The following is a 24,635-nucleotide window of genomic DNA, read 5'->3' as shown; positions in this document are numbered from 1 at the left end:
AAGGAGCTTTGGGCTTACAAAACTCCTCTTCGACAACAAGTTTTCTTCTGGCGAGTGCTTCTGGGCATTTTTCCATCTGGACAGATGTTGGCCCATAGACACATTGCTCTTGCTCATTGCCATAGATGCTTGAGTCCTCAAGAGACTGTGCCTCATTTATTCTGGTTTTGTTCATGTTCTCGTGAGTTCATTGATCTTCTTCGCCAGCGCGTGCAAGCCAGATTCCCGATTAATCTTTTTGGAAAGTTTTTCTAGCTCTTTGGATTTCATCTACCTAGACCAGAGTTTTATCTTTTCTTTGTTTGGGTTCACTATTGAGCACTTTGGACTTTATAGACAGACAGGAACTGTAAAGTCTTTGGTGATCCCATATTTTCCTTGTTTGGTTTTTTTAGGTGTTGTCTGCAGCAATCCTTCTTTGATTGCTTGCAGACGCACTGCATAGATCATGATGTATATTTAGCATACACTGAGATTTTTAGTTGATGTACTTTTGGCTACCTCGTTTTGAGGTTGCTACTCTTGTAATATAATCAATCAAAAGTTTTCACTTAAAAAAAGTGTGTGTGTGTGTGTGTGTGTGTGTGTGTATGGTGTGTGTTGAGTGATGTATTTTTTTGTGTCCACTTGGCAATGCCTGTGTGTGTGCATGGCGTGGATGCATGCACGCGCGCATGTGTGTGAGTGTGTGTGTGTGTGTGTGTGTGTGAGAGAGAGAGAGAGAGAGAGAGTGGTGTGTGTGTGTGTGTGTGTGTGAGGTGGTGAGAGAGAGAGAGGGTCCCTGCTGTTCAGCCTTTCCGGGATCCCGTACAGGCTCGCGACCTGTCCGTACAACTGTACGGACGCCGTACGTCCACCGTACGACCGTACGAACAGCCCGTCTCCTCCTTGCGCAGCCCCGAGCATCTCCGTTCCTCTTTCCATCGTCATCCCCGCATGAAATCCCTTTTGGATAAGGGCTGCTCCTCCAAAGCCTTTTTTAAAAGCCTGCATGCGGATAGGCGAAAGGAGGATATTTGCAGGATCAGGAAAGATGATGGCACCTAGACCACCTCCAAATCAGAATTGGAATCGTAATGTTCTAGTCATTTCCAGCATCTCTTTTCTCCTCAGCCTGATCATTCGATGCAAGTGAATGCAGCCAGGTTGACAATATCTCCAATGCTTTGCTTGCAATTGAGTATGCCAAATATTCCAAACAAGATGTTCTCATTCTGCAAGTGGACATTGCGAAAGCATTTGATACTGTCCATTGGGATTTTATCTCTCAAACTATGCATAAATTGGGATTTGGCTCTCGGCTGGTCCATATTATTTATTGGCTCTATTCTCATGCCACTGCGCAGTGTTTGCTTGGTGGCGGGTTGTCAAGAACCTGGACTATGACCCGCTCAGTGAGACAGGGTTGCCCTCTTAGTTCGCTACTATATGCCATTGCTACTCATCCGTTATTGTTGCATATGGACCATCTTGCAGATACAGGGCAGCTTCATGGCTTGCAAATTCCAGGGGCACTGTCATTTCTTGCACAGGCATATGCTGATGATTCATATTTCATGCCCAGGAATTCTCAAAGTGACCTCTCTCATTTGATGCATACTTTGAATGATTTTGTCATAGCTGCTGGACTGCATATCAACTTTCAAAAATCAAATCTTTTAGCATTGAAAGAAGCTGATTGGCATGCACTTCTCTGGCTAGGCCACATTATTTCTTCCCATACTATTGTGAGGCATTTAGGGTATCCCATTGGCTGGAATATTACCCCGCAACAACAGCTCAAATGGGTGCTGCAAAAGATCAACAAGAAGCTGGAATACTGGCATTTGTCCACTTGGCCTCTACATGCTCGACTTCGGATAGTACAGTCCATCATTATGGCATATGTGCAATTTTATTTGCCTCTTCTTCCCTGGTCTTTTAAGCATTTGGCTTCCTATATGTCCCAGGCTATGGAGATATTTTGGAAAAGCAAATCTCACAAAAAGGCTTTGCAACTACTTCCCATGCAGTCTGTTTGTTCACCTAAGACTCATGGGGGGCTGAATATTCTCAATCTTCAGTTTCATATGTTGGCAAGAAAGAGCACTATGATTGCTGATTTTTTTCAGCAAAAACAGCCATGGGCTATTATGTTAGCAGCTATGTGTGGAAACATGACGTCCCATGCATATGGGCATTGGATTACAGATCACTGGGAAGCAGTCATGACCACATTTCAGGGGAAAATTCCTGGTTGTCCTGTTTCTACTGCTTTTATTCATGATTGGAAGAGAATTCTCTCTTATGCTAAATGATAGGTGCTTCTTCTCATCATGGTAATTCTTTTCGCTTGGAAAGCATCCATTGGAGCAAGGTGTTTGAATCGCCTCTCGCTTTACAGACACCTATTAAAGCATATAATCTTATGAAATTGGGCATAAGATTTGTTGGAGATGTTGTGGATCAACAAGGTTATATGCTTTCATTCCCACAAGCTTGCAGGACATTCCCCTTGGGTCTGCATCATAGGTCCATTTGGAGAATACTTACAACTATGTTGCAGCCATTTGTTCTTGTTCCTCCACTGTTTGTACAAGACAGATTACTGGACTGGAATCTGACTTCCTTATCTCCTGCTACCTGTTCGCTTTCAATGCATAATCTGGCCTCCTCGATGGTCTACAGATTTCTTCTTCCACCACCATGGATTGATAAGCATGCCAACACTCTTTGGAATTTGTATAGGCCTTTATCTTGGTGGCAATCACAACTCAAGAAAATTTGGAAAGCCAAATTGCCATTGAAACAGAGGCTTTTCTTTTGGAGATGTATAGTGGGAGCTTTTTCTATTGGGGTGAAATTGGCGGCACGTCGCATTGCTTCCCCTTCCTGCCCCCGTTGCTCTCATCACCGTGAGACAGTTCCCCATCTATTATGGTCTTGCCCGCATTCTCGGATATTGATCACTCATGTCTCTCATTTGCTGCGGCTTCGGTTTCCCTCAATCAGACTCGGGAAACTCTTCTGGATGTTTGGATGCTTCTCATCTCAGATGTCTCCATTCCTCCTTTTCTTTCACTGGACTCGTTTTTGGGTACTATGGACCATTTGGACATAGAGATTGCATTCTAGAATGGGACAACAGTTTCCTCAGGCATATGCTTTCTTCAGAATGTCCCTCAAGCAATCTCTATATGATAGTTATGCTGCGAGGGACTTGGATGCTACTAGCCTTGAAGTGTTTTCTGACTGTTTTTGAGTTCTTCCATTAGGCTCTATTTTGGAGTCTAATGTCATGTACATTGATCTCATGTTAATAATATAGTTACTGGTTTCACAAAAAAAAAAAAAGTGTGTTCATGGAGCAGGTCATTTGTAGTTGCTATGCCTTGGGATCCTCTTTTTGATCCAGCCCGCTCCCTTCTCCACTTCTATCCTATTTGGGTGACTCTTAAAGACTTGTCGGTCCTGCTACTCCAGCATGTTCCTTCTCTTGCAGCTCTGCTAGGCCGAGTTCTTTTCATTCCTAAGCAAGATTTCTTGGTCACTAGCAGAGATATCCGGGTCTGTGTTCTTTGGGATATGGAGCAGTCGATACCTTCTTCTCTGGATGTGGATTTTGGATTGTCTCTCATCCTCTCCGGATTCCTCTCTGCTTTGCCTCTTTTCCTGATGTATGCTATAAAGGTCGCCAATTGGGACATTTTGCTCGAGCATGCCCTTCTTCTTTTGTTACTTCTGCTCCGATGAGTTCTATTCCTCCTGCTCTCATTCCAGTGGTTCCTTTTCCTTCTTCTAGTACGCCGGATATCAGGCGTTTCAAATCTTCCAAAGTTTGGAAAAAAGTTCAGGTAGCTTCGATGGTTTAGGATTCAAATCCTTTTGCTATTTTATCAATTCCGGATCCTCTTCCTATAGTTTCATATTTACAAGCTCCTTGTGATCCAGTTCTTGTTGCTACTTCGATGCCTGAAGTAGATTTGTCTGATTCTTCTTCGATGTTGCACCATTCTGATGATATGCAAGCACTAGAAGATCATCTACACTCTCCTTCAGCTCCAGATACTATTTTTGAGGATGCAGATATTGCTGTGGAGTTTCATGTTCCTTCCACTGAGAAGCTTGTTGAGATGCATGATCCTTTACCGAGCCTCTCAGCTTCAGATCCAGATGTTCCTTTTTCTTTGGAGTCCTTTCATCCTTGGTTGCAACAAATTTTTGACCTTGTGGTTCAGAAGTTTCGGCTACCCACTTATCTTAAGAAGAATCACAGGGGGAAAAAACAACTATGTTTTATTGATGGCACTGTTACTCCCTTGCATCAGTTTTTACAGGCCAATAGTTTGAAAATGGATGATGTTTTGTTGGATTCTCCTCCAACTGACATGTGATTTTTTTACTTGGTCGCCTCATGAGTTTTCCTCTCATTAGTGGGTTTTCACCTCTTTTTGAGGTTTCCCACGCAGAAATAAAAGATTTCCCGAAAACAAACGTGTGTGTGTGTAAAAAGCGTGAGGACGAGGATAGCTCAGCTTTGGCGTCCGTTTACAATAGCATAAGCGTGTAAGCCTAGGTTTTTCGCCCTCTCTAGATCTTATACTGGCTTGCGGCTGCCCTGCTCTGCCCGTTTTGGGTTTCTGTGTCCCCGCCCCTACATGTCTTCCTTATTCCTGTACGGATCTGTCCGTACAATTTTGTACTTGCTGTACGGGACGTACGGCAATTCCCTGGCTCTGCTTACGTGACACCTTCTGCAGGTCGTTCCTATCCGTACCTATATGAAACTGTTCCGTACATTTCTGTACTTTCCGTATGGCACGTACGAGCGCTTTTGCTGTTGTTGGTTGTTAGTCACTTCTCATCTCTCGGCGTTGGCTGCTGGTCGTTTGTTCTTTTTGTTACCTTATTCTTCCTTTGGTCGTCTGTTGTTTGCCTTTCTTTGTTCTCTTAGGTCTTCCTTGCTTTCTTCTTCGTTGTACAGCTCCTCTATTTGTCCTTTAGTTTTTCCCTTTGTTATACGTAAGCCCGTTGATAGGATAAAATCTGTATATATTTTTCTCCACATGAATTGTGCATGAGGGTAGACACTGAACACATGATAGTGTTAATTTGCGGGTTGTGTGTGAATAAGCCAATGTAACTGGCTGCACATGTAAAAGACCTTTTTATTTTGAACTTGAAAGACAAAGTTTTTTGCAGGGACTTATCAGGGAGATGATGAAATGCAATGTGGTTGTACCAGACTTCCAGAGCAAGGGTATCTAGTGTGTGGTCAAGTGAAATGTTTTTGGGGTCATGTAAAGTCAAGTCATGAAGGGTTTTTTTAATATTTTCCTGAGTCAATGTGCACTTGTATGTTACGGGAATTCGATATGTTTTGGTGCCCACGTCAAGGGGCTTTTCATATGTGTATATGGGGAAGCATGCAAGCTTTAATGTGCATGCTAATGTGTGTGGGAATTGTGTGACTAAAGGTCCAAAATGTGCATTTAATGTGATTTGGGGGAAATGTCTTGAGAGTGGTAAAATGTCACTAGTGAGGTGGCAGATTAGGCTGAGGTGGCTGGACAGATTGAGAAGGCATCGTGCTCATACATGTGGCTACGTAATAGAAGAGGGAAGCTTCTAGTTGATGAGCGAGCATGGTACGTGGAGTCTTGGGGCTTGCAGATAAAGGAGAAGAGGAGGAGTCCGTGAGGGACAGACGAGCTGTACGAAAAGCTATGTGCATAAACGAAGGGCTAAGCGCCTATGAAGAATACGGGCTAGTACGTGATGAGAAGGGAGCCTTGGGAACAAGCGTAGCCTTGCATCGGATGGCGTTTGTTGAATGAAGGCTGGAAAGAACCGTACGGGTGGTACGGACTGAAGTGTGGATTTTTGTACAGGCTGCAGTACGAGATTGTACGGGGTGCAATCGTCGATCAGTACAGGCTGGTAGTACGGTGCCTTGATTACGGTCTGAACAGGCACGTACGGGTCATTAAAGATGGCTTCTACGAGCTGTACGGAAGATGGTCGTCATTAAATGCAGACTGTACGGATTTCTGTGTGGTTGTACAGGCCTGCTGTCGTAGGTATAATTGTACGGCTGTTTGTACGGTGAATATACCTGCAGGTTTTCAGATGATGGTACCCGCCAGTTCTTCTTTTGAATAGCTTGTGGCCTTGGGGGTCGTGCTGGCCATTGAGCAGTGGGCTGTGGGTTCATAGTGTTTGAGGCTGACTGCTTTCTGAGTTTTTTTTTGGGGAAACGTGTAGTTCTAAGTTCAGTTTGTTTCGGGCTGTGTATACTTGTGTGCTCTGGATACCCGCTCTAAAAGTCGGTGCATAGGCTCTACCTTAAGAGCTACCATATTACAGTACTGATCCCGAAGAAGTCTTGAAGATACGACTTTGTCTCTAGAGTTGGATTCTGAAGGAGTGGATATGATTGTATGGGGGTCAGCAATAAAGTACTGAGTCATTTTGTGTTTGTCTGAGGACAGTCTTGTGTTTTTTCTTTTTCACATCACCGTCATCTTCCTCTCTTTCCTATGTACTTATTTCATCTCTTCCTTTCTTGGGCTCTTCACTTTTCCAAATCCCAATGGCGTATTGTCCTTATGAGAAGACTTTTCACAAAGACAGATCAGTTCCGAATAAAAACAAAAGCAGGTTATGGGTCAGCAGAATGACCCCCTCCATGCCTCTGCAGAGGCTCAGTTAGTCTATGAGGTGATGCATGAGGGCTTTGAAGACACTTGAAAGAGTTGGAAAGATCCGGTTCCTACCACGGGCATCATGGTTGAGGTGGATGACATTTTTGATCCCATGAAGGAATATGCCAAGCATGCCATCATTCTTTTTTTCCAGGACGTATGCCTACTGTTGCAGATGTTGGTAACTGGTTGACTAGAACCCTGGGTGGTTGCTATGTCAAAAAAGTTCATTATGCAGCCTCTCTTGGCAAAGTGGTTTGTCGACCACGGCCTAATGGCAATTCAAATAGATTTTGTATTTTGTGGGACACAGATAATCCAACCCCGGACTCTTATTTGGTTACAGTGAATAGTGTTTCGATGGGCAATGCCTTCTATAAATTGAAATGGGGTCTCTTTGTAGGTGCTTGCTTTGAATGCAAGAAGTTTGGGCATATGGCTTCGCAATGCCATTCACATACTCCAAAGATGCCAATGCAGGCTGATTTGTCTCTGCCTCCGAGCAAGACTTCTACTGCCCCCTCTTTAATGAAGGCTAAGGGGGTGAAACAGTTTTTTGCTATCCAGGACAAAGGGAAAGCACCAGTTGCTTCGAATGGTGATGTTACTCCTCCTGTGCTTTCGGCCTCTCATCCTCAGGCAAAGGAAAAAACTTTGAATGATGCTTGGCAAACCCCAAGAAAAGTCTTCACACCTCGGAGACCTTTGCCCTCTCGGACTTGGAATGGTGCTTCATCTCAGGGCAAAACACCAGCTCAGAATTCTGGCATTGGTTTGACTTGGGCTGAGGTGACAGCCAATTGTACGCTCTTTCCTGAAGAGGAAGTTGCTGCATTATTGTCTTCTCCTCAGGCTGAGTTTTCTTCTCAGGGCAGAGGCCCGGATACTGAGGTGAAAATGAAGACATAGAAGGCATTTTTGATTTCGTACATACCTGTCCTATATCTGTAAATATGCTTAAACATCTCAAATGTGTCACTTTGAATGTACAAGGTTTGTGTGATGCTCGAAAATGGAAACTGGTCTGGCTGTATATATCCCAATTGCAGCCTGATATAGTGGCTTTGCAAGAGCATAATCAGCATATGTATGCTGGAAAATCTGGACATTTTGCTGGTTATGACATTTTTAATGCTAGAGAACACTCTTTCTCTGGGGTAGCTTTTTTGGTTAAGCATTATCTTCACCCTATTGTGGCCTTCAATGATCACCATGGTCGATGGATGATCATACAATGCCTCATTCAAGGTGACATCTTTGAATTTGCATCAGTATATGCTCCTCAAACTTCTGGGAATCAAGCTTTGGTTTGGGATGCCATGCATAAATATCCTTGGCGGCATTATGCTTTTATCTGTGGTGATTTCAATAATGTCCCACAACCAGGAGATAATACCTCAGGCCACACTCACATATTGGCTTCTGAAAAGCAGACATGGTCTGAATTTTCGCTTCAATCGTCTCTCGTTGATCTCTGGAAGGAATTGCAGCCCATGCTTCCAGGCTATATCTTTCAGCATAATTCTTAATCTTCATATCAGGCATGCTTAAACAGATGGTATCCGGTTGATCCGCAGCATTCTGATGCCTTCACTTGTCAGCTTTCGATTTCATATACTCTGATCATGCTCCTCTTTGGCTGAGGCTTTCTTTGCATGACTTTCCAGATGACAGATTGGCTTGCAGACGCCTTTTGCTGATAAATAATGGTTACCTTGACCATGCTGATTTTAAAGCCATGGTTTCTGATGCCATTCAGCCTCTTTCTCATCACAAGCACATTGATCTGGATTATGCATGGGAGGATTTTGTTGCAAGAATGCAAGCTGTTATTCGGGATTATGGTAAATCTTACATGCAGGCCACACGGGAGACCGTTAAGCATGCCAAATACACTTGCCAGAGTTTGACATACATCAGTCATCTTTGGCCTTTGTCTTCAGAAGAAAACTTGCTATTATGTCAGGCTAAATTTTGTCTCCAATCGAATGATCGAAGAAAGCTTGCTAAATGGGTGACCCGATCTAGGCAAAAGGCTTTTTTCGATAAAGGTTTCTCTTCCAAGCAATTCTTCAAAAGTTTGCATTACAAAAGACAAGCTGCCAATATTTGACGGATCCGGATGCCTCATGGTTCTTGGTCCTCATCTTGCTCAGAGCTTGTTGCTTTTTGTGTGCAGCACTTTTCATCTTATTTTGGGCATGCGGACATTCTTTCTCCTCAGGTTGTGTTTGCTAGCCAGCTTCTTTTGCAGCATGTCCATCCCATCCTCTCTGATGCTCAGGCTTTGGAATTGGAAAGTCCTTTCACTGAAAGAGAATTGTCAGATGCTGTTAAATCCTGTGGCAGATGAAAATCTCCCGGATGGGATGGTCTCACTATGGAATTTTTTCTTGCTTTTTGGGATATCCTCAAGCACACTTTGCTGCAAATGGTTGATTCAGCCTGGGAAAATCAGCAAATGCCTATGTCATGGAAAAAAGGACTTGTCAAGCTCCTTCCAAAAAAGCAATTATGTGATTTGCTCATTGATTGGAGGCCAATAACGCTTATGCCAGTTATTTACAAGATCATAGCCAAAATGGTTGTGGATCGTATTAAAGGTTATTTGCATGATTGGCTGCCTTGTCAACTTGGAGTCTTTCATGAGAGTGGCATTGGCTTAAGCAATAGGTCCTACGCTAAGCTCATCCTGAGGAAGATTTCTTACTTCCTCTAATTGTTGACCCGTGGAGGTGCCCATAAGAGCATGGTTGGAGTAGAGGAGGGTAGATGGGACCTACCATCGTTGGGCCATGGGGGCTCTTGAGACGATAGCCCATTACCTACGGAGCTGTGTTGTGGCACAAAGGATCTGGTATCGCTCTCAAAGGATTGTGGCCAGAATGGATCAAATGTGATTCTCTCGTATCATGTGAGAAATCATCAAATTGAAGCAGAAGCATAAGCTGAACCAGAAAAATAGAGCTGAATTCGGTACAATCACAAAGAGGCAGCTAAAACTGAACTACAAAAGAGGATCCAGCAATTCCAGAAGAAATTAGTAGGTGTGTGAGAGGGCAGGGGGTAGGCCCTCAGGGAGTGAGGTCGCCTCTAAAAGGCACTTCTTGGGCTAACCTGTAGTGGATCCTCGACCTTGGGTGGGCCTCATATTCGGGGCTATGAAAGCCCTTGAATCTGGGCCACTCTAGGGATTAGCATGCAGCGGATCCTCACTCTTGGATGGACCTTAGAATAGGGCTATGACAGCCCTCCAATCTGGGCCCATCTAGGGCCAAAAGTTATGGCAATGTGTGGGCACAGTCACCCTATCCTATCTGCGAGCAGAATCGAAGGGTGGAATGACTAGGACCTATGTGTGGAATGACTAAGACCTATGAACACACAGGTTGAAGTTTTGACTTGAACAGAGAGAAGGCCCTGGAATATCAAGTTCACTCTCTCCATAGGGAGGTCAAGACAGAGTGCATCCAGAAAAAGTTCGGAAGGTGGGATTGAGTGTCCGAGAATCCCAAAGCTGCAATGCACTGGAGGTCTGTGCAAACCAAGAATTACTTTGTCTCTGCAATCATATTAGAGGAAATAAATAAAACAAAATAGAATGCTTTATTCTTGTTGCACAGCTGGATTTTTAAAATAGCTTTAAATCTGCATAGAATCTCTTTTGTATCTATTTCTTCAATCACAAAGAGCACACAATAATCATTAGCTAAGTTCATGTGAACATCTCAGTTTTGAAAAGTGCCTAAATGCAGGTTCTTAAATGTTTGCCTGGCTGCTCTATAGAAGGATGTGGAAGCCCTTTGGTAACAGCCCACAACCATTTTGTTCTTCTCAGTCTTCACATCTTCTACATTGTGCACGCATGTGTCCCTTGGCCTCCACCTCCACCTCCACGTCCACGTCCACGTCCACCTCCAACTCCACCTCCACCTTGCAGGAGCTGGATGTCTTAGTCTTCACATCTTCTACATTGTGCACACATGTGTCCACCTCCACCTCCACCTCCACCTCCACCTCCACGTCCAACTCCAACTCCACCTCCACCTCCACCTCCACCTTGCAGGAGCTGGTGGATGTCTTAGTCTTCACATCTTCTACATTGTGCACGCATGTGTCCCTTGGCCTCCACCTCCACTTCCACCTCCACGTCCACGTCCACGTCCACCTCCAACTCCAACTCCAACTCCACCTCCACCTTGCAGGAGCTGGATGTCTTATTATCCTATAGTCTCTGTCAATGTTTCTCCATCTACCAGCTCCTATTCGACTTGGCCCACATTTTGCTCAAAAGATTGCTACAGTAAACATCTTCTTCCAGGCCCTTTTGATTGCATGCAGAGGGAAGCGCATGCGCAGAAAGAGAGAGAGAGAGAGAGAGAGAGAGACCCAATCAGATAGTGCTTAAAGTACTTCATAAATTTTTCATTACAAACCCCTAAGCAGGAGTGATACAGATGAGGAATATACCAGCCTCTCACCGCAAAAGTTGCACACTCAGGCCATACAAGGATTCAGGCATTGGAAGTTCCCGTTTAAAAAAAGGCAAACAATCACAATGTAGGCATTACTCAGAGCTGGAATTTTGCAACAATCAACACCATGATCCATTACTGCTTTTAACCGCTCCAAGCATGATCATTCATAATCCACTGCAAGTATTGGAACCCTTGAAAGGAACACTTATAGCATCGGTGGCTGGATCTCAGCAGTCATTTCAATTGAGAGATCCGCAGGTTTCAGCTCTCTGTTACTCTGTACCGAATTTCTGACCATATTTTTAAATGACTGAAGCAATCCCAGGGGAGACTCTCCGTTTGCTTTATCGATGGAATCTGTGAGAGCACCATGATACACATGAGATTTGGTATTGTCTTCCACCACTTAAATTTCCAAATCGGTTCAAAAAGAGGAACAAAGTGCTGCCAAAAGGGGCACAATTACTGGATACCAGCATACTTGACGTAGAAGACAGCAGTATTGGTAACGACTTCACATTTAAAAATCTGCTTCCTGTCACCAAACTAATACTTTTGAAAGCACAGACTGATATAGTACAGCAATCCAGAATAAAGGAGCTTCATTCTGTAAATTGGAAAGAATTGTGCCCTCTAAAAATACCTGTTTATATATTTTTCAAACTAAGAAATACATATAGTTTCTGATCCCTGTTGCATCCCTAGACAAAATTGGACATAATTGATGGATGGTATACGTCAAATGATAATTAGCTCTTGCTTTATTGTCGTCCAGTGGGTAACATGCATAATTGGAAAAAATTGGACATAAGTAGCTCTTAGATGAAATTGGACAAAATTGATGGATGGTATACGTCAAATGATAATTAGCTCTTGCTTTATTGTCGTCCAGTGGGTTATATGCAAGCAGTACAGATAGGAACAGGTTGCAGCACAACAGGGACCAGTGGTGGGAGTTATTACATACAATCACTGACAACAATGAAAATATGTGCTGCCCCATATGATGCATCCAAAACAGAAGACCTTGTGAAGAATTCATCTTTGAACATACCTTGCTGCTCTTCGACACACACAGAAAAACTGTAAATTAAATAAGCAGATACTTTATGGTTACAAGTCTTACAAAAAGCGATGTGACTTTGAAAGTGTAGCTTGAGAATATCTTTACTTGTTGAGCAGCACTTGCTCCTCTTGTAAACCAGAGAGACAAGGGCTGATCAGTCAGCAGATACTTTATGAAGTTGGGTGCAAGCGAAGTCAAGCCACCTCCAAATAAGGGCTTCAATGAATACGACAAAGAACAGCATTTCTTGTTTCCCAAAAAAAGGATGGAACATAGCCAAAGTACTGCAATGGTGGATATAGCTACATGAAGAGCAATGTGGCTAAACTACAAGGCAATCACAACGGCAAACAGAGACAATGTCCAGCCACCAAATCTTCATAACTTTTCATAGCATTTTCAATGGGTTCAGCTGATTATAAGCCTGTCTTATCAACCTTACCCAGCGGTCAGATTTCTAGCTATTCCCAGGGAAATGGCATTTGCTGCTAAAAGGGGTGGACTGTTTTTCTTTAGGCACCAACACAAGCACTGAGTACAGAAGAGTAAGAACTATACCACCTTCAACCCTCTGGCCTTGGATGTCTAAGTAGCAGTGAGAAACAGACGTCATTTAGAGGATAACAAATTACCAGTTTTTTGCATAGAAGCTTCTTGAAAGATAAAACCATGCACTTCGCGGAGCTCTTTTTCAACAATAGTAGCATTTTGAAACTCCACCTGGGCATTTCCACTATTGCTGGTTCCATCAGAAAGCTGTCACTCAATAGACAAAAGCTCAGCTCCCGTGATAGACAGGCTACTAAAATATTATGTGGCTTAAGTTTTGAAAAGAAAAGATTTTAACATTATGAAAATATTCTCACATTGTTCTCATACCCTGAGATGACCTCTAGAGCCACTTGAGTGAATTGCAGGCCTGAAGGTGCACTCGGCCAGTTCTTGTTTCTGCTTTTCTTTTCTTAATGATTCCACCTTTGCTTGCCATTTTGCTCTATCTAATAAGATCATTTTATACCATTGATGCCTTGTGCTGTATGCAAATATATGAATGAAAGTAAGCTTAAAAGTCACCACCTTTAACCAAACATGTTAGAAACCAAAGAGTATTCATGCATTCATGTGGAGACTCAGAGAGGGAAAACAACCATTAGATGAAAAAAACAAGGGTTAGGAGACAGATAATTACCATACAGCTCAAAGTTGATGCAATCATCTAACATGTCACTCAGAAGCTGAACAGTAAAAGCCATTATATCATTGATATCATATTTCAAATGTTAAAACTGTGGAGGAACCATTCAGTACTCTTTTCAAGGCTCTCCTAAAAAAGGCTGAAGAATCATGGTATAAGCATTACAACTATTGGTTGATATTGTATTGTTCTAGCCTTCCATATGAAATGTCTCTTCCCAAAATTTTAGGCATGCAGATATTATAATGTGATGCAGAAGCTGACATGTACATGTTGTACAGCATTGTGGTCCACTTTCAATGCTCTACAAGGAATCATGAAAAATCCTTTTCAAGTTTCTCTTCAAACACAGCCAAATGCTTCAAATTAGACATCACACAGGATTAACAAACCAAGGCAATGGCATATACAAGGATCAGTTTATACAAGATACATGTCTCCCACTTAGTGTTTTGCCTCTAGATTTCTTCTTATCCAGGGGGAAAAATGCTGGTAGAGAGGAGACATCGCTCCCAATCAAACCATCTTCACACACGTAGATGACGCTAGAGGGAGTGCATGCATGTCTCTGGCATGAGGTTGTACTCTAAGTCAGCTGTGAGGGTGTAGTCATTGAAGGCAGAGCAGTTCTCTTCTCGAGCTTATGAGGGCTCTCTTAGCATGTTGTCAGGTCACATTCCCTCCCCATCCTATATGTTGAGATTTGAGGCTGCACCTCCTCATGGAAATCATAGACCAGTCCATGTTTCCAAACTGCCTTTTAGGATTCAGACTTCATCTTTCAAGAACTAGACTTTCAGACATCCATCACAGACATTTGCACATCGCCTTTTAGACCACATAAAGGACCACCATCTCCCAAGCTAGAAATAAGGTGGCTTTTGGTTGGAATTTTGTACATAAGGCAAGAAATTAGGCAGCCCATGACTGCCCTTTTGGACATAAGGCAGGAAAAAATCACGCAAATCTGTTCTAATACAATCTACGAATTTGGATAAGATTTAGAATAAGTAGTTACAGCTACTACAAGCTGATTGCCTTTGCCTAGATCTTATATACAATGCCCAAGAGAGTAGTGGGACTTCACGAGATAACCATATTTATGCATCGCCCCTTTGAGATAAGGCAAATGAAACCCTTTGTAAGTGAATCGGGCATAGCACTAAAGTGCCAAATGCTTTGTAGAGCTTACGTGATACGATGGCCAACATGTTCCCGAAAGTAATAAAGAAAGAGGGGATCAGCCCATCTGAACTAGGACACTTGTCCTTGTGAAGGGCAAGAAGAGTGGTCCTCAATTCTAGATTGGTGAAAGATGCATCAAGTAGAGCTCTCATGACTGGCTTCACTAATTCAAGAATAACACCCAAATCATCTATCCGCATCATCTTAGGCAGGAGAGTCGGCTGGAAGGGAATAGGGGAAAGAAGCTATATGAGAGGGTTAGGAAAAGGTGTGTGAACCAAAAATGCTAGAAGGATAGTGGACTAAGCAAGAGGATGGAGGTGTAGCAGACGACGAAAAGCAATAGAAGCTACGGGATAAAGCCCGAGGCTGTGTGTTTTTTTTTTCAAAGAAAAGATTTCTACTAAGTATGAAAAAAGCTCCAAGAACCAAACTCATTGGAGAAATCTATCATGCAAGGCATGAGAAAACAAAGAAAAAGAGTTAAATCTTGCTCATGCATGAGAGGTAAAAATAATCCAAGGTTGAGGCTGGAAGTGCCAGCTCGACTCCGCGGAGGAGTCCGAGAAAATCATGAGCCACTTCACTCTCGCCAAAAGCTATTTACGAAGTATTCATCTAGGCATTTGTAGGTCATCTAGATAACATGACTCAATCAAATGTCGTTGAACCGAGATAGCCCAAGATCACTCATGTCTCTCATAAAATACATGAGGTCCAAAATAGAGAGCCAAGCCTTCGAGCCCCAAGTCATGAAGAAGGGAGAAGGAATAAAGGCGCACAACAAACTAGCAATCCCCTTCCAAATAACCCTCGCCTGTTTACAAACCCATAAGCAATGCTGAATAGAATCTTTGGTAGAAGGTGACGAATACAAGTAGAGTTTGGCCCGAACATGGACCTCCACTAGTTCATTGCAATCCCTCCAGGGAGAGAAAGCCCAAAAAAACGAGTGATTTTTCTAACAAGATTAAAATTGGACACTGATGTGGATGAGATTGCCACATTGTATAGGTAATTAGTGGGAAGCTTGATTTACCTCATTTTTTATTTAAAAAATCTAGATAAAAGAATTTTCTATTAATTCTTGAGAAAGAACCAACCATACAAATGAGCAATCCATGTGGCCCTAATCGCCACAAGAAAATAAAGAAAGAATGTTGCCTATCAACAAGCTGCTTTCAAAGAACCCCTAGGGATTCTTTGAAACAAATGAGGGACTATACGTCCACCAAATACCTCGCTATGTGAATACATAAAAGGCACCTCTAGGCCACAAGCCTACAGAAATGCACCTGCCTCTCAGCAGCAGTCACCCGAGATCCCCTCGTCCCTTGCTCCCAAATGTCGTGCAAGATGTAGATGATATCCTGCCCAGTGGCAACAAGGGTGACTAATGAGGGACCTAGTGGCCTCCCATCACCAAGCTGCACAAGGGTAACCTAGGTGTTCCAAGCAATGATGTTGGACACCATCTCCCAAATACTCTCCTTGGATGGGGATACAAGATGCTGACAAGAACGTGGAGTCATGTCCTACACCTCGATTCGGAAGACCCTATGTCCTTGGAGCCTATAGTTTGGTGTTACCCTGTCGCTTGAGAAGACGTGACCCCCCTTTGCCAACCAGTTTTCCATGCCCCAAGTGAAGGCCTACTGCATCCTCTGCATCTTAGCCACCATGATACTGAGGTCACTCTGCCAGATCCTCTCGTGCTGTGGGACAGCTCTATAGACAGTGCAGGATCGTCTCAAGAGCGCCTCCCATCAACACACATCTGCTTCAGCCGATGGGTAATCTCCCATGCACCACCATCTAGAAGACGTATGTAATATTCTATGATAGGAGGTTGGTCCACAATTGCGACCAAAATCTGGAAATCCTCCTGTGGCACCTACTGCTCTATCCAGTGCTAGTTTCTTGAAGGGATCCAAGCAGCCACCTCTCCAAACTAAAGACAATGACCAATGCGTGCTGTATACGAAAAGAAGGGCACCTCAATGCCCTACTCTGGAAGGCAAAACCCACTCACCCAGATCCCACTGTACCTCAGGAAGGGGGCTGCCATCCCACAACCAGAGGTGCCATCTCCATTGTCCTGTTCCAAAGTGACTGGTGCTGGGTTGATGGTGGATTCAAATTATGATTGCTTGGGAAATTCCACTTGGAATGCAGCTAGCACAGGAGACAGATCTTGGAGGTCTATAAATAACCCCTAAGGCATTGCTGAATTAGGCTCATTTAAGTGTCAGTACTCTCCTAAGATTTAAGCACTTTCTTAGGCCAAAGGATGAGCTCACACTTGGTTCGGAAAAATGGGAGGACTAATTCTGTATCATCAACAAATGGAAGTCTGGATTTCCTAGGTATGCTGTGAAGCTTGTCTTGTGATTCAGAAGATGATGCAGGACCATCACCTCTCTCATATATTAATAGATGGTCCAATTCTTTTCCGAACATCATGTTCAAATACTGAATTTTCCTAAAATCAACCATATGATGGAGTCTAGCTTTCGTAGGTCACACATTTGAAGAAACAACGTATATACCTTAAAATTCAATGCAGACAGCACCCATCTTCAGATTATATTCTGCCCATGGGTCCATACTTCAATCATGGACACTTACATCATAAAGCAAGCGTATGCCCTAAGACAATTGCATTATTGAAGCCTTAGATACAAGGACAAGGTTCATGCCATTTGTGGTTGAAAGAATAAATTGGTTTGGCTTTTATCTTCAAACAATATAGAAGAAATTTGAATGAGTACCTGCACCTTCTTTTCCTGTTGGCCAAGCTGCGAGAGTAGCGATCCATCTTGAATTGAAAAGAAAATTTTTCACTATCATGATGGGTTTTCTTATTGCATCTTTGGTCAAGATATGGAGTCGCCTTTCCCTTTTTCTTTTGAATCCATGAAAGATACACCCAACATAATCAGAAAGTTGCATTTTTTTAAAAAAATCATTAGTGACAGTTGTAAATAATACATGTCAGTAATAAGTGTCATTCTAAAAGTATTACAGTGCATGAAATAAATTTTTTAATGTAGTTCTTTGCTTATACTCTTATTCATATATTCATAGGGCACCCATTGTCGCATTAGGGATTCTTTTGGTAAGAACAAAAAACTGTTACAAAAAACAGAAAGTTCAAGGAGCATTGAATAGCTTGTGGAATCAGTGCTCCAATCTAAATGCTCAAGATGTGAGGCCCCAAATTAGGAGATGCCAGAGAGAAATCTATGGCTGAGATTTGGAATGGCAGAATGGCCATGCAAAGCATGAATTTTGCAGGCACTTGAGGGGCCGTTATGCATCATTCTATGATGCTAATCTGGCAGCCACCCGTTAGCTAATGGTGTAGCAGACGTGTGATGTGAATGTGTCACAATTCACTTATGACATACAGAATCATAGGCTGTTGACATGGCACAGTTGGCTCTATGCTGACATGGAAGCAGTTAACTGCCTGCTGAACATGGCACAGCTGGCTCATCTGCAGTCAGCTGTAATATGGCAGGTCAGCCATTTTTTTTTTCTTGAAAAATACTTCTATTAAGGATGAAAAATACCCGTGTGAGCAAGCTCACAGCGATAGATACATCATGCTGTACATATGAAACCCCTCTAAAATAGGGAATAGAAAACTCAAAATGATATGGAAAGAAACCAAGGTTGAGGCTAAAAGTGCCACCTCAACCCTGCTACAGTTTCTAAGAAAAAGGGGGAACCCCTCCATTCCCTAAGGAATATAACCCTCCTGGCTGATGCTGCCCGGGAAGAACCCTGCATGCTCACCCAACTGGCCATCAGTGTGTGAACGGTGTCAGCCCAAATACTGGCCAGGGTGTACGAGGGATGGACCTGAGATTTGTGTAAGAAATCTTTGCATCTGGCCCTCCAAATCTGCCAAGCAGTGATGCCAGCCAGCATCTCCCAAGCGGTATCCTCATCAGCATGTACTGGTCTATAGCAGGAGATAGGCACATCCTCCAGAGAGCAAGTTTTGACTAGGTGATGTTGAATTGAAATGGCCCAAGAAGCATCCTATCACTCAAAGAAGATATGAGACCCTGACAGGGAGAGCCAAGCCACTGATCCCCACGTCATAAAGAAACGAGAAGGAGCAAAAGTACTGAGGACCCTGGCAATTCCCATCCAAATGGCTCTTGCATGCCTGCAGTCCCATAGACAATGATGAATCGACTCAGCAGCAGACGAACACCTAGGACAAGTGGGGTGTGCCCCAAATCTAGACCACCTGTTCACTGCAATCCTTCCATGAATAGAAAGCCAAAAAAATAGAGTGACCTTTCTATTTCTTCGGGATCTCCAAAGCCTCTGCCAGAAGACCCTCTGCAAATTAGTGAAAACCTGATAACTCTCCCAATGAGGGGCCCTGGAAGTTCTCCTACCTCTACAACTGATCTGAAACTTCCTGGCGTTACTGACCGTGTAACCAAAAAAAGAAAGGCTCTTCTCTTGGAAAGACGAGGGCTCCGATCAATATGCCATGCAGAGTCCTTGCTCTGATCCAAAAAGCCTATGATCTTGACAAGCTGAAAAGGGATGCCCAAAAGAATATATTCTGAAGAAATAACCAGCTTGCCACCTGCGTATACGTCAAAAACCAAGCCATCCTCGTATGCTCCCAAAAAAGCTATAACTTGGAGAGAAATGCTTGTCCTCGAGAAGGCCCCCATCCACACGGAACAAACAACAGGCCTGTCATCTGTATCCACCCAAATCAAGGGGAAGGGCTGCATCAATCTGAAGTATCCTCCTTGCACATCCTCTGAGGTGACTAACCGCTTGCTGTTCACGAACTTCTGCAATCCTCTTGAAGGCTTTCCAAGAACCTACAAAGGCAGAGGGCCTCTCTCCCACCTAGACCATTGCATATAGTGAGACATACCAAGCTGCCTACCATTTTCATCAAGTATACCGTCATTCCACATAATCGGCTGCCTGTCAATCTCTTCGATAGAGGAGGGAGGAACTCTTTGAAGGGTACTTCTGAAGCTGGTCCAAGCCTTCAGAATCGCACCCATAAGCGGAGAGGAAGGAGACCTGAGATGGGCTGAGGTGAAGGTCCATCTAGTGCTGTCCATCAAATCTCCCCCTGAGGAGGGGCTGCAAGCCTGAATACCATGAATGAAGAAATTTTACCAAGGCTCATCCCCAGGCATAAGTTCTCTAACCACAAACTTGCAAAGCAAGGCCCTGTCTGAAGGGGAGGTCCGCTCACTTCTGGAGGTGTTACGCAGGCCTAAGGCCACTGATGTGAGGAGTGTGAAGTGGGTGATACGTAGACCTATGACACAACTCTACCTCAGTTGCACTACACTACGTGATGCGTGAACCTATGACACAACACTAGTCGAAGATGCTATGGAGTGTTGAGTATTGCTGAGTACTAGAATAGAAAGAACAAACCCAGAAAGGAGATAAGAAGGAACACCGCTAATAACAGATAACGAAGAAAGTGGTAGACAAGAATACAACACGAACAAGTGCGTATGATAGAAGGAAGAGATCCTTATACACTAGCCTCTCTCAACAGAGATCAGAGATCACTCATCCACAACAATGCAACAATAGCAATACACCATAACAATGCAACAGGCGAGCTCGTAGCCCTAGCCTCTCTCCTTCTCACTCTCAATCCCCGTACAATGCTGAATGAATCTCCATACCCCTCATCTCCCCTCTTCACCCTTGCCTTCTGGATGGGAAATCCCCTCCCTCTCTCCTATTGGTTGCCCCCTCCTCCTTAGCCATTCCGCCGCTGAGCCTCTTCATGTCTCCTGCAACGGCCAGCTTGCGTCGAGTCGGTGCCTTGTAACTACTCCATGTGCACTGCTGCAGCCACCCTGTATCTAACAAGGCACCGCCAGATGAACGTCTATGCCACCAATGAGTCAGGTCTGCAGAGGTTGGCAGAGCGTGACTGCGCGACATGAAGACCCTTGACCATGTGCTTGGGTGATATGTTCTCCTGATGACTATGTCCCCATGTGACTATGTCATCCTGATGACTATGTCCCCATGTGACTATGCCATCCTGGTAACCATGTACTTGTGTCATTCTTGTGACCATGTCATCCCTTGACTTGTGTCATCCTTGTGACCATGTCATCCCTGACTTGTGTCATCCTTGTGACCATGTCATCCCCTGACTTGTGTCATCCTTGTGACCATGTCATCCCTTGACTTGTGTTATCCCCTCACTAAGTGCTGGACATAGCTAGTCATGCATGATCTCAATATAATAGGCCCTGCATTGCAAGTCTGGATCTATGATGTTTAGACCCCCCTCCTATGTCGGAAGGATCAAGGTGTCCCAAGCTACTTTGGCAATAGAGTCGATAGTGCCATCTAGCTCGCTCCATAAAAAATTCATGATATGCCTTATACGCTGAGTGATGCAATCTCTGGAATTGCACCAACAGGAGCACACATATCAGGCTGTGGCCAAGATGTGAGGCACCAGAGGCAAGAGGCGGTAGTACGAACGGGGCACTTTGTCGAGGAGGAGCGCTCTATCATGGAAGAGCAGTACCACCATCTACCGAGGTCGGGGAGTAGGCACAGGAGCTGTCTCACCCCCCCTCGAGGTAGAAGGGGAGCTACTGTACCAAAAGGCTTTTTGGGCCTTTTCTTCTTTCTAGGGAAATCCTTGCCGAAATACTCAAGGGTCCTGCAAATCCTGCACTGGTCTTGTTTGCCTGTAACCTCCACCCTCTGCTGAAAGAAAGACCCATCCAAGCACTGAAGCAAGATATGATCCTCCGAAATGTTAGGGTCCTCCGTAAGGATCCTAACTCTAGGGACCCTGTCAGACGTGGTTGCCTCTACTACTGTCAAGGGCCGCCAAGGAGGGGGGGGATCTCAATACCATACCGAAGTGCTCTCCAGTCACATGAAGAAGGCGATGGTAGACCTGGGGGAGGCCGGAAAACCCAATGAAGAGCAGAAATGCCTCCTTATCCTCATCCATAGGGTCAAAGCCTAGAGAGAAGGCAACAAAGAAAATCTTCCTGTGTCCCAGCTATAGAAAACGAGCTTGGAGCACGGCACTTGCAACTTCTGGAGAGTCAAAAACAACCTGGAAAAAACTTGTTCCCAAAAGGCGAACATCTTTAAAACGAGGGGTGAAGTCTGAAGGAAGCGCCGCAAGCATCCAATCTCTAGCTTGAGACCTGGAAGAGTGAGACCCATAGATGCGTGCGATCAAAGCGGCCAAGCATTCAAGCTCTACGCCCTTCTTCAGCTCTGCTACAACTCGTCTTTTGAAAATGTGAGTTTTTTCGCGGCTGATGGAGGCGAAGTAGGATTTCCTGAGGGAGGGTCCATCGCCAATCGAGGTGAGAAGGCCAACTCGAACGAAAGAAAGGTCCGTCCATTCCATAAAAGCTGCGGGAAGAAGAAAGGCAAAGAGGGGTAGGAAGAGAGAGAAGGAGAAGGGGTCAGAGAAGGAAGTAGGCAGGGAGAAGGGAGGCAAGAAAAAGGAGGGAGAGGCAGGTTGAAGGGGCAGGGGAAAAGGTAAGAAGAGGGGAAGAGGGGGTGGAAGAGAGGCAAGAAAGGACGGGGGGGAAAGGGTGGACTGAGAGGTAGGGAAGGGGGCAGGAGAAGGGGCAAGGGTGGAGGCAGTTTGAGGGCAGTGGAGAGGGGGAGAGAGGGGGCAGGAAGAAAGGCCAAGGGGAGGCAAGCTGAGGGTGGGGGAGGAGGGGGCTGGAGGGCGGGGGGCAGGTAGGCAGTCTGAGGGAGGGAGGGGGTAGGTGGAGAGGGAGGGGAAGGCTGAGGGAGAGGGAGAGGAGGGCTGAGGTGTAGAGAGGGGGAAGGAGCAGCGTGGAGCGGGGAGGAGCAGCAGCCAGGCCATTGAGGTCAGCCAATTTGAAGTTGGCTCCCCATAAGTAGTCGGGACATTCGTAACCCAAGGCTAACAAAAAAGTGACAGTTGCACTCTACACTCCGGCAATCAATTATGATCCACCTCCCCTCCATCAATTTGAAGGAGCTTTAGAGGCTATTTGCATCCATCTCCTGTCCATATAAGTTGAGGAGGCCACTCACATCCCATAGCAGAGCTGGCTACTTGTAGAGTTGTTGGTGCATTTACACGATTCCTTCCTCGTTCAATTCATCATCTTCATGTGTGTGAACTAGTCTCGAGTTTTTTTCCGCTTATTGTGCATATGTGCACTATGAATCTCTCACTTCATATCAGCGCCAAGCTTCTCCACTAGAAAGGTCTTGAATAAGGGCTACCAAAAGATAAAAGGAGTCATTTGGAATCCGCATGGTACTCCCAAGTATAGCCATGATGTTTACCCAAGACAACTCTCCAGCTAGCTATCCAAGAAGATGATATGCAGCGAGGTGGGCTTTTGCATCCCCACACATCCTCTTATGAGGTACAAGCAACCTTTTGAATGGAAAGAGGTACAGTCAGTTTGTTGCTACTTCCCATTTCAAGCTCCATAATTTCAGTAAGAAATCCTACCTACGATGGCATCAACTGGAAACCTTCCCATTCCCAACTTTGGGCCAAGAAAATTTAGTAGACCTAGCCTCTCTAAGGAAAGGAGGATGATTTGACCTAAGGGATCAATTCGCCTCTATTGGTGAGCAACGGGATTTGAAGAATTGGAAGAGAGAGAGTATCAGGAGGAAACTCATTTTTTGGAGTTCCGCCAGACTTGACCTCGCATCCAGGGTGGTGGTTATACTATTGGCTACTACCGGGTTCGTCTGCACTTCCTGGTGCAGATCTAGAGGTTGTATCACTCAGCTCATGATACCTATTAGGAATTTTCTTTGGAGTGGGTTCGATGGCACCTCAGATGTTGTGGCCAGGGTGGCTTGGGAGACTCTCATTCTCCCCACCACAAGGGAAGGAGGTCTCAATATTATTGATCCGAACTTGCAATGTATGGCCTTGCTTTGCGAGTTCATAGTACGAGGACTGATGCCTGGTCAGGAGCCTTGGAAGGATTTTTTCTTATGCACCATTCAGTCTTGCATACCATTCCATGGGGGAAATTGGATGGAAAGCTCTAGATGGATTTTTACTTCATCCCATCTTAGATCTCCCTTTTCCCCTCTCATGGCTGCCATTCTGAAAGCTTGGGGCAACTTCAGAAACACTCTTTAGAGAGTTCCACCCTCCTCTCGAGAAGAGACAGACAGGTAGCCAGTCATGTGGATGACTCGATACTGGATGAGCATGGCAGATCACTAGGAGCATCACATTATATGCAGTGGTTTAGATGAGAGAGGAGACTTGATTCTACAGTAGGTGCCTGGAAGCCGTTTAGGCAGCCTCCAGAGGATCAAAGAGAGTCACTTTTGTTGGCCATCTTAGGGGGAGTGCAATTAGGATATAGCAGATAGAGGCAGCCATACCAACAGAGTGGATAGATACAGATGATTTGCCGACCACAGAGTCCACTTGGTTGGGAGCTTTCACGAGGGCGGGTATTCCTTCACAAGTCATAGCCTTACGGGATGCACTTGAGGAGACCCTGGTCTTTGATGTTCAGTCAGGAGGAAGACTACTTAGATCTTCAGGTGATATTCTTTTGGAGGTTGCCTTCCATCCTGTTAGGATTACAGGTCACATGGAGTGGGGCACGGGTTCACAATGGTATCTTGATCTCGACCCTCTTCTCTTGGGGCTTGGGTCTTGGAGACTCTGGTTGTATGGTGGTTCCCCCATTAGGTTCTTGCAGTGGAACCCTGGGGAATGGGAATGGATTGACGAAGGGCACCGAGAGAAGAGCATTCCCTTCTTTTGTTACACAGTCAGAAACGCCAAGAGACTTTAGCTCAACAGTAGAGGTTGGAGGCCTTCCTATAGAGATGCAAAGAAACTTTTGGAGGAGGCTCTGCAAATCCCTCAGGAATAGAAAGATCACTCTTTTCTTTTGGCTTTCTATTAATGAAGGGATTACAGGTGAACCTGTGGAGATCTAGGTTCGGGCTGACCCTACTTGTCCTCGATTCCACACTCGATTCCACAC

General features: G+C 44.6%; 1 protein-coding gene across 1 annotated transcript in view; it reads right to left on the bottom strand.

Annotated features, from left to right (window-relative positions):
* Nucleotides 1–11,161: 11,161 nt before the first annotated feature.
* The window catches only part of LOC147901227 (uncharacterized), a 190,672-nt gene continuing 177,198 nt past the window's right edge, over nt 11,162–24,635 (bottom strand). The window contains exons 12-16 of the mRNA XM_087376355.1: nt 21,691–21,696; nt 17,379–17,512; nt 13,107–13,260; nt 12,860–12,983; nt 11,162–11,518 (exon numbers count right to left, since the gene is read on the bottom strand). Coding sequence (XP_087232481.1) covers nt 11,367–11,518; nt 12,860–12,983; nt 13,107–13,260; nt 17,379–17,512; nt 21,691–21,696 — 570 coding nt within the window. The 3' untranslated portion in view covers nt 11,162–11,366. The remainder of the gene's footprint in view (nt 11,519–12,859; nt 12,984–13,106; nt 13,261–17,378; nt 17,513–21,690; nt 21,697–24,635) is intronic.

The sequence above is a fragment of the Dipteris shenzhenensis genome, chromosome 6 (assembly GCF_047967505.1).
Source record: "Dipteris shenzhenensis isolate YYH24624 ecotype China chromosome 6, Dip_SZ_1.0, whole genome shotgun sequence".
NCBI lineage: Eukaryota > Viridiplantae > Streptophyta > Polypodiopsida > Gleicheniales > Dipteridaceae > Dipteris > Dipteris shenzhenensis.
The sequence above is the reverse complement of the archived record's forward strand: the minus strand, read 5'-3'. Positions and strand labels throughout refer to the sequence as shown.